The 12815-nt window shown below is 37.5% G+C and overlaps 3 protein-coding genes across 4 annotated transcripts in view; 1 reads left to right on the top strand and 2 right to left on the bottom strand.

The window, feature by feature from the left end:
* The window catches only part of LOC140436872 (very long chain fatty acid elongase AAEL008004-like), a 77639-nt gene extending 71709 nt beyond the window's left edge, over window positions 1–5930 (top strand). For both annotated transcript variants that reach the window (XM_072526028.1, XM_072526030.1), the window contains one exon: window positions 5807–5930. The gene's annotated coding sequence lies outside the window, so the exon portion shown is untranslated. The remainder of the gene's footprint in view (window positions 1–5806) is intronic.
* Window positions 5931–8909: 2979 nt separating this feature from the next.
* LOC140435831 (uncharacterized) lies at window positions 8910–9368 on the bottom strand. Its single transcript, XM_072524547.1, has 2 exons — window positions 9195–9368; window positions 8910–9110 (listed from the first exon to the last, which is right to left on the bottom strand). The coding sequence occupies exons 1-2, from the start codon at window positions 9366–9368 to the stop codon at window positions 8910–8912; spliced, it is 375 nt and encodes a 124-aa protein (XP_072380648.1).
* Window positions 9369–10303: 935 nt separating this feature from the next.
* Window positions 10304–10867, bottom strand: LOC140435830 (uncharacterized). The gene has a single exon (XM_072524546.1). The coding sequence runs from the start codon at window positions 10865–10867 to the stop codon at window positions 10304–10306; it is 564 nt and encodes a 187-aa protein (XP_072380647.1).
* Window positions 10868–12815: the final 1948 nt, after the last annotated feature.

Raw genomic sequence — 12815 nt, 5'->3', positions numbered from 1 at the left:
AATGGTCCTATTAAATCAACTGAGACAGTATGCCAAGGCTTTTCTACAGTGGGTGGTTGCATTTTCCCGGCTGGTTACATTTGAGACGGTTTATATTGAAGCCACTTCGTACAGGCTTTAACGTAGTCTGCAATTTGTTTGAACATTTTAGGCCAATAGTACTTCTGCGCTATTCGGCAAATTGTTTTTGCAATTCCTAAATGGCCTGCTGTGTCGAGTCATGATTTCCCTCCAAAATATCTTTCCTTTTATATCTTGGTACGCATGATTTCCATGGATTATTAAACTCTGGGTCGGCTAAATTACGGCTGCTCCAAACGTGTTTATATAATTTCTTGTTTGATATTTGTAAATCCGGGCAATCGTCTGGGTTCTGGAGTACATTCCTATATAAATTATCGTACCAACTGCATGATTCCAGCTCTGATGCTAATAATTACAACTCTGGTTCTTCGTTCTGGTTTTCTTGTGGTTGTTGTGACAAAGCTAAAGCATATGCTACCTTGTTGAGGACTCCCTTTCTATACATTACCTCGAAATCGTACTGTTGCAGTTCTAAACACCACCTGGCTAATCGACCTGACGGATTTTTAAGGTTCTTCAGTCATTTGAGGGACTGGTGGTCTGATATGACCTTAAAATTGTATCCTTATATATGGTCTCATTTGCTTTATCCCGTACACAATGGATAGACATTCTTTTTCCGTTTTGGAATATTTTGTCTCGGCCGGTGTGAGGGTTCGACTAGCATATGCGATTACTTTATCCTGGCCGTCGTATTTCTGTGTTAGTGCAACCCCAAGTCCGCAGTTGGACGCATCTGTTTGCACGTAAAATGTTTTCGAAAAATCGGGGCATGCTAATACTGGGGCCGATGTAAGTTTTGATTTAAGCTCTTCAAACGCGTTTTCCTGCTTATTGGTCTATTTCCATCTCATCTTCTTCTTCAGAAGCATGTTTAGCGGTCGTGCTATTGTCGAATAGTTCTCTATGAATCAGCGATACCATGATGTTATTCCTAGGAACCGGCGGAGTTAACGCACATTTCTCGGTGCTGCAAGTTCAGTTATAGCGTTGGTTTTCTCCGGGTCAGTTTTTATTCCTTCTGCTCCAACCACGTGTCCTAAGTATCTGAGTTCTGACTGGCAAAATGTGCATTTCTCGAAGTTCAGCTGTAATCTGGCCTCTTTCAGTCTTCGGAAGACTTCATGTAGGTGATTTAAATGCTCTTGGAGCGTCTTAGATATTACTACGATATCATCCAAGTAGGCAAACGCGAATTCCATATCGGGAGGTATTACCTTATCCAGTAGGCGTTGAAAAGTTGCTCCTGCGGAATGCAGTCCAAATTGGGTGGTTTTGAACCGAAAATTGCCTTTTCCGGGTAAGCTGAATGCTGTCAGGGCGGCTTGCTTCTTCTAGGGGTATTTGAAAATATCCCTGTTTCAAATCGAGGGTTGAGATAAAATTTGCTTCCTTAAGTCTATCCAGAATTTCCGATATTCTGGGTAACGGATATGCGTCCTTATCTGATAGTTCGTTGACTCTTCTAAAGTCAATGCAAAATCTGTACGAGTTATCCTTTTTCCTAACTAGTACAATCGGTGAACTCCAGTCACTTGTGGAGGGTTCGATAGTTCATTCTTTTAACATCTTGTCCACTTCTTGGTTGATGATCTGTAGCATTGCGGGATTGTGCCGCCTATAAGGCTGTTTGACTGAATCGCACATTTTCTTCAATTTTATATCGTGTTTTATTAAGTTGGTGGGTCCTGTTAGGTTCTCAAACTCCCTTAGTTCTTTTCTTATCAATCTTTCTAACTCCGTATTTTGAGTGGAGTCTTTTAAAGTGTTACATGTCTCTTCTTGATGTTGTATGTATTGTTTGGTCATATGTTTATCGAATTTAAGTTCGATAGAACAGTTCCTGAGGAATTCCACTTCTAGTAAGGCGTCTTCCGTTAACCCTGGCATTACTATGAATGTTTGTCGGGTTTGTAACTTATCGATCTCGCAGTCAATTGTCAACTTCTGGTTAAGCTCCATTGACGATCCATTTGCTAGTCTTGTATAGTCCTTGTCCTTGTATATCTGAGCTATTCTATCCCCGACGTAATTTTTAGTGGTTTCTGTGTCAATGAGCGCTCTGTATGTTCTTTGCCCTATTTTCAGCGGTGCGAACAGTCGAACGTCATTGCTTTCTGGCCGTGTAACGGCGAAAACGAATGGAGTCAAATCTTTCCTTACAGACTGGGACGACTCCTTGTTTCTCCAGTCTGTAATTCGTTTCCCTAACGCCTGAAACAGCAGTCGCTGCTGTAAACCCCTTCTCTGCCGCAACGCGAACAAAACTTTTTCCATGGGTTTTTGCAGTTTTTACGGCTGTGACCTGGCATCTTGCATCTAAAGCATGTCGTTTTGGCATCGCACTCTGCTTGGTCCGTACGTCTTTAGTTTCCACGACAAATCTGATTTGCTCGGGTCTTTTTCTAAAGCTTCGTATTCTTGGGCTAAATCTTGTAATTAGGTTAAGTTTTCGAAATCCCGGCGGCGAGCATAAACCTTATATTCTCGTAACAAATTTTTGTATATCCTTTCGAGTTCTTGGTTTCTGGAAAAAGATCCTTCTCGTCTGATTAATGTTTTAATCTCCGTGATATATCTATCCACTGGTTCGTTTTGTCTCTGTTTTCTGTTTCGGATTTGCTCCTCTAGTTATAGTAAATATCCTCTGGGATAGAAAGCTTTTTTTAAATCTTCGCTGAAATCTGTCCACGACTTCCAATTTTTGTTATTATTTCGGTACCATAACAATGCGTGGTCTCCTAACAATTCTGGTAGTGCCCTTAGTAGATCTTGTTTATCGATCTCGTAAGCCAAGCTTACTTCATATATCCTCTCTAAGAATTCTATTGCATCCGAATGTTTCTTGTCGAATTGTGTGTTCCACTTTCGTACTTAATTTAGCAATTCTGATTGCCCTAATTGTTTCGGTATTGTTAATTCCTGTAATTGTCTTCGGATGACCGAAATTTCCTGGGTCAGTGTGTCGGATTCTGCTCCCTTGGAAGTTTTATCTTTTAGAATTGTTCCTATCGCTTCCTTGCGATCTTTAAAATAGGTTCTGAGTCGTATTCTCAATTCGTCGACGGTTCCCTTGGGATTTAAGCAGCATTTTTCGGCTTCGCGCTGCAATTCCTCTTTGCAAAGGCGGTTTATCCACGACGTACCTGTTACTGAGTCGGTGTCTTTATATGTCGACATGTTATTAATTTTCGGTCTCTCTTAGCACTTCCTAAATTTTACTCGGGCGCCAGTTTGTGACAGGTAGCTCTTTCGAGGCGACAGACTCAGTAAAACACAGGTTGAAATAAAAATAAATCTATTAATTCTAACGTATGTACAAAAATAAAAATAAAATATATTCTATATCCCCGCCTGGATCCCGCGAGAGTGAATTCCCCGGCGGACGTCTGTAAAAGAAAAATTATTATTACTAACAGAAAATGAAATACGCGAATTCGATCGCACGCAGACTTATACTCGCTTCGACCTCAGTCCAGGGGAAGCGCCAAACGCTCTCGCAATTAAAATATTCGATTGTGCAGATCTAGGTTATAATCTGAGTCAGAGTTGATGGTAACGTTCAATCCAATATACCCACGACTTCTGCTTGATTAAGGACAGAGCATAATCCTCACTGCGAAAGTCTTTCTGTCCGGATTGGCTCGCAGATTCAATGCACTAGCAAGCCAGGGAGCCTAGAGCGTTAGCCACAAGACTCCTTTAACTCCGCCAGCCGCTCGCTTTAAATAGCCGCTCCGGACCTCACCTCGTCGTCTTGTCGTGGAAATAGATGCGTGATTATCGACACTCCCACGGTTCGAACTGTTGAACGCTGTTGCTGTAGGACGTTCAGCATAGCGTTACAACTGAAATTCTTTTATTAAAAATGTACTCTATAACAATGAAAATTGGGAGGATTCTAATTGAGTTATAGTGTTCTGGACAAAACTATAATTTGATTTTATGAATGACAGTTGCTGTTGGAGGATGTTATTTTGGAAGGCTTGCTTAACTTCCAACAAAGATTGGCAACTATCATCCGTTAAAAGGTTAATTATTGTTTTTTTTTTCAACAAAATGATTAGCATAGAAATTTCTCCTACTTTCTCCGCAACTCTGTTAATTCCATGCGCTAAACAAGTGACATGTATTAAGTTTGGATAAAATATTTTTAAATTTTGTCCTGCTTTCACCATATATGGTGCGGCATCAGATAAAATAAGCAATAATTTATCATTAGGCACAGCAGCAGGAAGAAAATAGTTTGCTAATGCTTCTTGTAGAAACCACATATTGTTAGAGCATTGGTTTTTTCCACTTGCTTACTGGAAATTAAATACGATTTTGGAAAGGTTTCGTCGCTAAGTACACCAATCAATAAGTGCACAATGTATCTTCCTGACAAGTCAGTGGTCTCGTTCACACATATGTAAAAGTAATTATTACCTATTTTGGCTTTTATGTTGTGAATAACTGAGCAGTATAACAAATTGACATTATTTCTCTTTAGAGTTCGTTCACTGGGAATGTTTTGTTTGCAATATTTTTTTAAAAAAGAACTAAAGTTTTCATTAGATATTTGAAAGCGGTATATTAGAAGATACTAATGCACGACACAAGTCTTCGTTAAAAGTTTTGTGTGTGTGTGTGTGTGTGTGTGTGTGTGTGTGTATGTGTGTGTGCGTGTGTATGCGGGTGTGTATGCGGGTGTGTGCGGGTGCGGGGGTGTGTGTGTGCGGGTTTGTGCGGGTGCGGGTGTGTGTGTGTGTGTGCGCGAGTGTCTGTGTGTGTGTGTGTGTGTGTGTATGTGTGTACACCTCGAATCGGTTTTTGTAAGAGTGAAAGAGTAAAAGAAAAAAGCTTTCTTTGATTAATAAAATTAGGAGGTATATTGAGTGACATTTCATACGCGGCATTTAGGCTGTTTGAATTGAGAATTTGGCGGCTATGATAAGTTGCATTATCTGAAGCAGTACTACAATTGTCTTTAATATATTGCAGCTCATATTCAAACCACTCTTTGAAGTTATCCGCATTGATGTCCGCCGGAAAATGGCTACTTTTTTATACGAAAATAGGCTATTCTCTTTCTTAAAGCCGCTACCACTTCAAATATATAGGTAACAACAAAGATGTTGCCCTTTACAATTCGATCCTCGGAAACTTTGCTAGATACCTTCACTAATAGCTTGTAGACTATTGGCCACAGTAGTGCCAATCCATACTATTTTAACATATGACGAGCATTGATCAAAATTTAATTAACCGAATATTTGCTAATTTTATTCAATTCAAATTCAAAAGTTATGTAGTGCTAAATTTGGTACTTCTGATCTCAGAAGATATATTTGAGATAGTACTGGATATTTTCCAAATTGTCTAATTGTTTTGATAAGTATAACTGAATTGACGTAAATCGAGAGAATATCCAATTCATGTGTAAACTTTTCTATCAATTCAAGACTAAATTTATTGAAACTATACTAGTATCAAGTGTCCAGTACTGTGCGTACATCCACAGTAGTCAAACCGAAGATCATTTTCGAAATATCCAATAATAATTTGTTTTAATACCTGATAAGGCCCTGAAAAGATTAGTCGTTCGTTCGAAGTTGACGTTAAACTGTAGGTCCTGTATATTCGTGTACACTTAATGATACAGAACACACCTAGATGCAGAGTAGCTCTCGACCCTCAAAATTAATTTACATATGTAATTTATGAACCTTTTTTGTTACAGATTAGATAATGCCGTCAGAAGAGGCTTTGTTTTAAAAGTTCTTAAATTTTCCTTAAGTTAAGAATTTAAATGTATATACAATTGTTGTTACGATAAAATAAAAAAATATAAACTCTTACCTATGGACTGCAATATCTACATTATGATGAATTACTCTAAAAGTGACAAAAATGGTGGAAATCCTAATAGACGGGTTTTTTGACGAAAAAGGTCGATTTTTTTGTACTAATAATTAAATAAATATTTTATTTCCTTTTAGACAAACCTAGTTTGTGTCGAATTGGTTAGTTATTTAAATAAAAACAAGCAAGTAAACAAACACACTAAACAAACTAACAACAAAAAGAGTAACATTTAAAATTGAAGAAATTCTTCAATTGGTTAGAAAATGTGCGCAGCCAAAAATTTCTTTAAATTTATTTTAAAGTTTGTTATAACGCATCGGTAATCTTTTAAAAATTCTTTGTCCCATTATACTAGGAGACCTGAAATATATATTTCCCCTGCATATTGGGACACGTAAGATATCTTTATATCTAGTATTTAAATATACAAGTCTCCGATATATAAAGACAGGCCAGATGCAGTATTTTGAATTTTTAAATATGTTGGTCACTAAATTTATTTATCTGTAAAAATGAATTAAGTCTTTGTAAATACCTGTAGACATTGTTATTGGACGGTTTTCACTTCTTTCTCTCTCACTCCTTTCCAGTTTTTATATAATCTGGAAAGTCGCCAGTTGAAATTGATAAATTAACCAAATATGTTAATGGTGATATTATAAAAGAAAAAACCTTTTTTAGTAAAACCCCAGGGATTTCATCAAAGCCTTGAGATTTGTGGATTAATAATACGTTTAATTCTAATGTAGTGTACGGATGAAGAAGAAGTTGGCCATCCAAAACAGTGTTATTGCAAATGTATATACCTACAATCAGCTTTTTTGAGGTGGTAGTAATTGCTTCTAAAAGAAGGGAAGAAAAAAGATTATATAGAAGAAAAACAGGCAATTTGAAGAAAAGTAGTAAGAAAACATAGAATGGTTAAAAAATCAAAACGAAAGTCGAAAGTTCTACAGAAATATAAACAAAATTAGTAAAGAGTTTAAGCCAAGAATCAAGAGCTGTAAGGATGGAGAAGGAAATATCCTAAGTGATACGGCCTTAATTTTAAACCGACGGGTTGAATTTTTCGATGCAAAATTTAGCGGCCATTATATCGAAGAAGCAGATAACACCGTAGCAGATCGAAATAATTGGAATATATTCAACCCAAACGAAAGACGACCTATCACTGAAGAGGTTGCCTAAGCCATTAAAAAGCTTAAAAATAATAAAGCACCAGGAACTGATGAAATTTGTAGTGAGCTCTACAAGAATGGTGGAGACGTCCTGCTACAAGCACTGCAGAAACTTTTACTTCTTGTCTGGCAAAATGTACCCTGTGAATGGTCTCAAGGTATGATATGCCTGTTACATAAAAAAGGCGATCAGCTCCAGTGTAACAACTACAGAGCTATAACCCTGTTAACAACTGCTTACAAAATACTAGCAAATATTCTCTACGAAAGACTAAAAGTTTACACAGTTGGCATAGTTGGAAAATACCAGGCCGAATTTACTCCAGAGAAATCAACAATTGACCAGATTCATTCAATAAGATATATTCTCGAAAAAAACATTAGAATTTAACATTGAAACCCATCACCTATTTGTCGACTTCAAGGCTGCATACGACAGTGTCAAGAGAACAGTACTATACCAATAAATGCATGAGTTTCATTATCATCATTACCCAGCCCTTTGCGTCTACTGCTGGACATAAGCCTCCCTCATTTGTGTTCATTGTGCTCTATCTTGAGCACTTTTCATCCAATCGTGAGTTTAGTATACCAAAAAACTTATCCGATTAACGAGAATGACAATGTCTAACTTAAAAGCCAGCGTTAGAATACAGGGAGAAAATTCCCGATCCTTTGAGATAAAGGAGGGACTCAGACAAGGGGATGCCCTGGCTTGCATCCTATTTAATATTGCTTTGGAAAAGATAGTCCGAGACACGAATTAGAGATGGCGGTACCATTTACAATAGATCGATACAAATCTTAGCATACGCTGATAACATTGACATAATAGGGTGTTGCAAGCGAGATGTTGAGCAATATTTCCTAGAATTGGAAACGGCGGCGAAACAGGTCGGTCTAGTCATCAACGAAGACAAAACCAAGTACATGTTGGTTACTAAGTGTAAATGACTTGATTTGCACTTCGCGTGTGCCGCTGGTAAATAATCAAACTCCGTGCGAAAAACTGACTTTATTTTGAATTACACAATACAGGAATATATGAACGCTTATAAGTATTATGTCCGCTCGCTCTGAATTCTGTATCACCGATCTTGACCCGAATTTGAGTGTCGTCTTGGGGTGCTTTTAGAGACTCTCCTTATCTTCACATATGGCCTAATATCTGCATACGCATAGACTGATATGTTGTCGGATCGGAAAATTCATGAAATAAACTTAAAATAAATAGTGGCGTGAACATGGCCCCCGCCTTGGCAAACACTGCCAACAAAATCGTCTGCTAACGCTAAATGTTCAAATGTTTCAAATACACTTAGTCCGAAACGGGCAGCGGACACACCTTGGAAAAAGAACGAGTTATGATACCATTGCCTGTCTTTATCTTAAAAACTCTGGCTACACCATCACTGCCGCGAGTTATAGTCGTTGACCCCATAAGCCAATACCCTAAATCCGATGCGTCAGCACCTGAACTATGATCGACCTGAATATAAAAGTGCAACTTGCGAATTATTGTTCTATTTTCCAATGTGTAATGTATTTTATTTTAATTAATTATTATTCAGTCTGATTTGAAACCTTGTACAGTGAAGTCTGATTTTAATATTGTAACTTTTAAGAACGCAATAAAGTTTTCTCGCATTTGTAAATTAAATAATTATTTTTTAAAAATCGTCCCTGAAGGGCAGAAACTATCAGTCGCGTATAAGTTCGATCACGCGACCTAACTTCCACCTTAATGGAGATAAATTGTCCTTTTTTATGAGCACTAACGTGTTTTCTGCAACTTCACCGTTAGTAGTAGTCCACTTGGTACGTTTTTGTAGTTCTGAGATGTATTCTTTGTTCCATCGTTCCCATATATGCTGAGAAAGCTTCTGAATATGCTGGAATAAGTGGTCTTCCGATGAGAAAATGTACAGGAGTTAATGGGGAGAGATCATTTGAATCAAAGAATAAAGGATGAATCGGTCGGGAATTTATTATAGCTTCAATCTGCACAAGCAACGAATAAAATTCCTCGAACGTTAAGTGCGCGTTTCCCATAACTCTATGTAAATGATGCTTAACTGTTCTCACTCCGCTTTCCCACAGTCCGCCAAAAGGTGAAGAAAATGGAGGTATGAAAGACCACGAAATATTATCCTTTAGCAAGGATTCTCCTATCGCGGGAGTGTGCTGCTCTAAAAATTCTCTTAACGCTTTTAACTCCGAACTAGCTGCTATAAAGTTGGTTCCATTATCGGAAACCATCTTTTAGGGCTTGCCTCTTCGTGCAATAAATCTTTTAAAGGCCAACAGAAATGATTCCTTAGACAGTTCCGTAACTAATTCTAAATGTATGGCCTTCGTAGAAAAACAAATGAAAAGACACATGTAACTCTTTATTAGTTTACAACCTCGACCCTTTCTATCGCGAATTAAGAAAGGGCCCGCATAATCTACACCTGTTACAATAAACGGTGGCCCACCTGCGAGACGCCGAGCAAGAAGGTCTCCCATGATTAGCTGAATGAATGGATTTAGATTTTAATCGAAAACATTTTACACATTTGTGTACGGTACGTCGCGCTAAATTTCTTCCTGATAACAGCCAGAAAGTTTCTCTTATCGTTGCAAGTAAAAGCTGAGGACCAGCATGCATCAGATCCTTGTGAAAATGATTAAATATTAAAGATGTAACTATATGATCTGCCGCTAAAATGATGGGATGTTTTTTGTCATACGCAAACTCGGAATGCTTTAAACGCCCGCCTACTCTCATGATGCCGTGATCATCAAGAAATGGAGATAAATTTATGAGTTTGCTGTTTTTATCTAGAGATCCCCTTTGATTCAAACGCATTATTTCATTAAAAAATGACTGGAATTGACACAGTTTTAGAATACGGTTAAATGCAGAATGTATTTCATCCAAAGAAAGGGGTTCAGAAGTTCTTTCCTTATTTTTACACATACGAATGAATCTGAACACATATGCAGCGGTTCTTTTTAAACATAAAATATTAGAAAAGTGCTCAAATGAAAATACCTCCGTATTCTGTGTTTCATCAAGTTTATTAGTTAAAACCTTTATGTTTTTTCTCGTTTCGCTTGTTTCAAAAGGAGCAACTTGTAAATTTGGCCATTTATCTGAATCTTACATGAGCCACTCCGGTACATGCCACCATAAGTTGCATTCCATTATTTTATCTGGTCCTACGGCCTCTGGACACTAGATCTGCAGGATTATCCTTGCCTGGCACATGACGCCACTGCGCAAACGAAGTGGTTTCCTTGATCTCTGCTACGCGGTTACTAACAAACGTCTTCAATAGATTGGCTGATGTTTTCAACCAACTAAGTACTATCGTGGAATCTGTCCAAAGGTAACACGTATTAAATTGCACATTTAATGAATTTTTGACCTTATTGGTCAAACGCGATAAAATTACTGCTCCACAGAACTCTAAACGCGGCAAGGTAACTGGCTTTGGGGGCGCAACCTTGCTTTTCGCACATAATAAGAATGAATACGATTTACCTAACGAATCGGTAGATTTGATGAATATGCAAGCACCGTACGCTTTTTCTGAAGAGTCGCAAAATCCATGAAGTTCTAATCTGAGCTCACGATAACATATAATATGCCGAGGTATTTTTAAATTGTCTAAGCTTTCTAATTTATTCCTAAACAGTAAATAATTATTCGCTAAGTGCTCAGGTATGGGATCATCCCATGTAAGACGCTCTAGCCATAGTTTTTGTAACATAATTTTCGCTATGATGGTACACGCACTTGATAGACCCAAGGGGTCAAAAATGTGAGCTATGTCCGATAATAAAGTTCGCTTTGTAATTATATGGTCTAGAGATGAATTTATGCTATAAAACAGATTATCTAATTGCGGTGAGTACAATAATCCCAAAGTTTTTGCCTTCTAGTTTTCACCGAATTGAATAACTGAACCCGTAGTTGAATTATCCGGTATATCTCTTAATATTTCAGGGTCATTTGAATAAAATGTAAGCAATGTAAATCCTCCGCCTTTGAGGACCTCAAAAAGTTGTTTACAAGCTTCGCGCGCTTTCTGTTTTTAATTAAAACCTGTCAAAAGGTCGTCCACATAAAAATCAGATTTAATAATGCTAGCAATGTTGGGATTTTTAGCTTCTTGCTCTTCCGCTAATGTCATTAGACATTATTTTATCGCTAAGTAAGAAGAGCATTTCATACGGTATGTAACTGTTTGCAACTAAAATATTTCAATCGGTTCTTCCGGATTATTTCACCATAAGATACATTGTAAGGATTTTTGATCATCTGCAACCGATACCTGACGATACATATTTTCTATATCCGCACTAACTACATATAAGTGTGTTCTAACTGTTCTGTTCTGTAAATCATTCTGTAAAGTTGGTCCGGCCATTTGAATACTATTTATTATAATGAAATGCCGTTTGTAGTTGGCGCACTATAATCGAACACAACGCGCAAGCGTGTCGTCAAAGAGCTTTCTTTTAATACTGGATGATATGGCATGAAATAAAATGTAGTATTTCCACTAAAGTCTGTTGCCGCTTCTGTAATTCTGCACAAACTTTTCATATGTCCTAACTCTTTATATTCCTGGATGAATTCGCTAGAAAGAGTTTTAAGATTGGCATGTTTATTCAACTTACGCTCGAGATTTAAAAACCTATTTTTTGCTTGACAAAATGAATCACCGAGTGAAATTATCGGTTCCTTGAATGGCAATGACACTATGAATTTTTACCTGTCGCGTCGTGTTTTACCGTATCCTCGAAATGTTTTTCGCATACAATTTCTTTGCCCGAGACTGAAGGTTTTTCATTGAAAACCTCTTCAAGTTCCCAGAACTTACTTAGCTGTTCTGTAACTTCAATAGTGTTTGTAAAATTACACTTAGTTATTCGCCCTTTTGATGCGATGTTTTGGCTGGTATACGGCCCTGCTATGATCCAGCCAAATATTGTTTCTTACATGAATGGTTTATTTTTACCTAAACTAATTCTCTTTGCCCCAAGTATTTGCCAAAGTAGATCACTTCCTATCAGCAATTCAATTTTTTGTGGTTTATAAAAATGATTATCCGCTAATTTTAGATGTTTAGGTATCTGCAAATCGCTAATGTTTATTTCAGATGCAGGTACGCACCACGTAATTTCTGGTATTACGAAGTAATTTAAATTAGTATGAAAACTTATATCGGTACGCGATTGTATATTTATTTCGCATTTGTATTGAACGGGAGATACAATATCATTTATGCCCATGACTGATATATTCGCGATTGTCGTTTTTACTCTAAGTTTATCGCATAAATTTTCGGTTATGAATGAGCTTTGTGAACCGCAATCTAACAAAGCTCGCACTATGTATGCCTTGCCTTGGCCGTCAAAAATATTAACTAATACTGTGGACAGTATAGTTTGGTCTGTAGCGCTAACTGCCGAAACTAACAAATTGGTAGTGTTTAAAATACCTTGTATATTATCTGCAGATCGTATATCGCTCGCGTTTTCTACCGGTTGATGAACTAAAGCTGCGTTCTGTTCGCTTGATCTATCTGGATGCAATAACGTATGGTGGTTTGACGCGCATTTCTTGCATGTTGATTGTCTACACCGCTTATAGAAATGTCCAGGTTTAAGACAATTCGTGCAAAGATTGACCTGTCTTACTTTATCAAACCT

This window comes from Diabrotica undecimpunctata, chromosome 3 (genome assembly GCF_040954645.1).
Source record: "Diabrotica undecimpunctata isolate CICGRU chromosome 3, icDiaUnde3, whole genome shotgun sequence".
Lineage (NCBI taxonomy): Eukaryota > Metazoa > Arthropoda > Insecta > Coleoptera > Chrysomelidae > Diabrotica > Diabrotica undecimpunctata.
The sequence above is the reverse complement of the archived record's forward strand: the minus strand, read 5'-3'. Positions and strand labels throughout refer to the sequence as shown.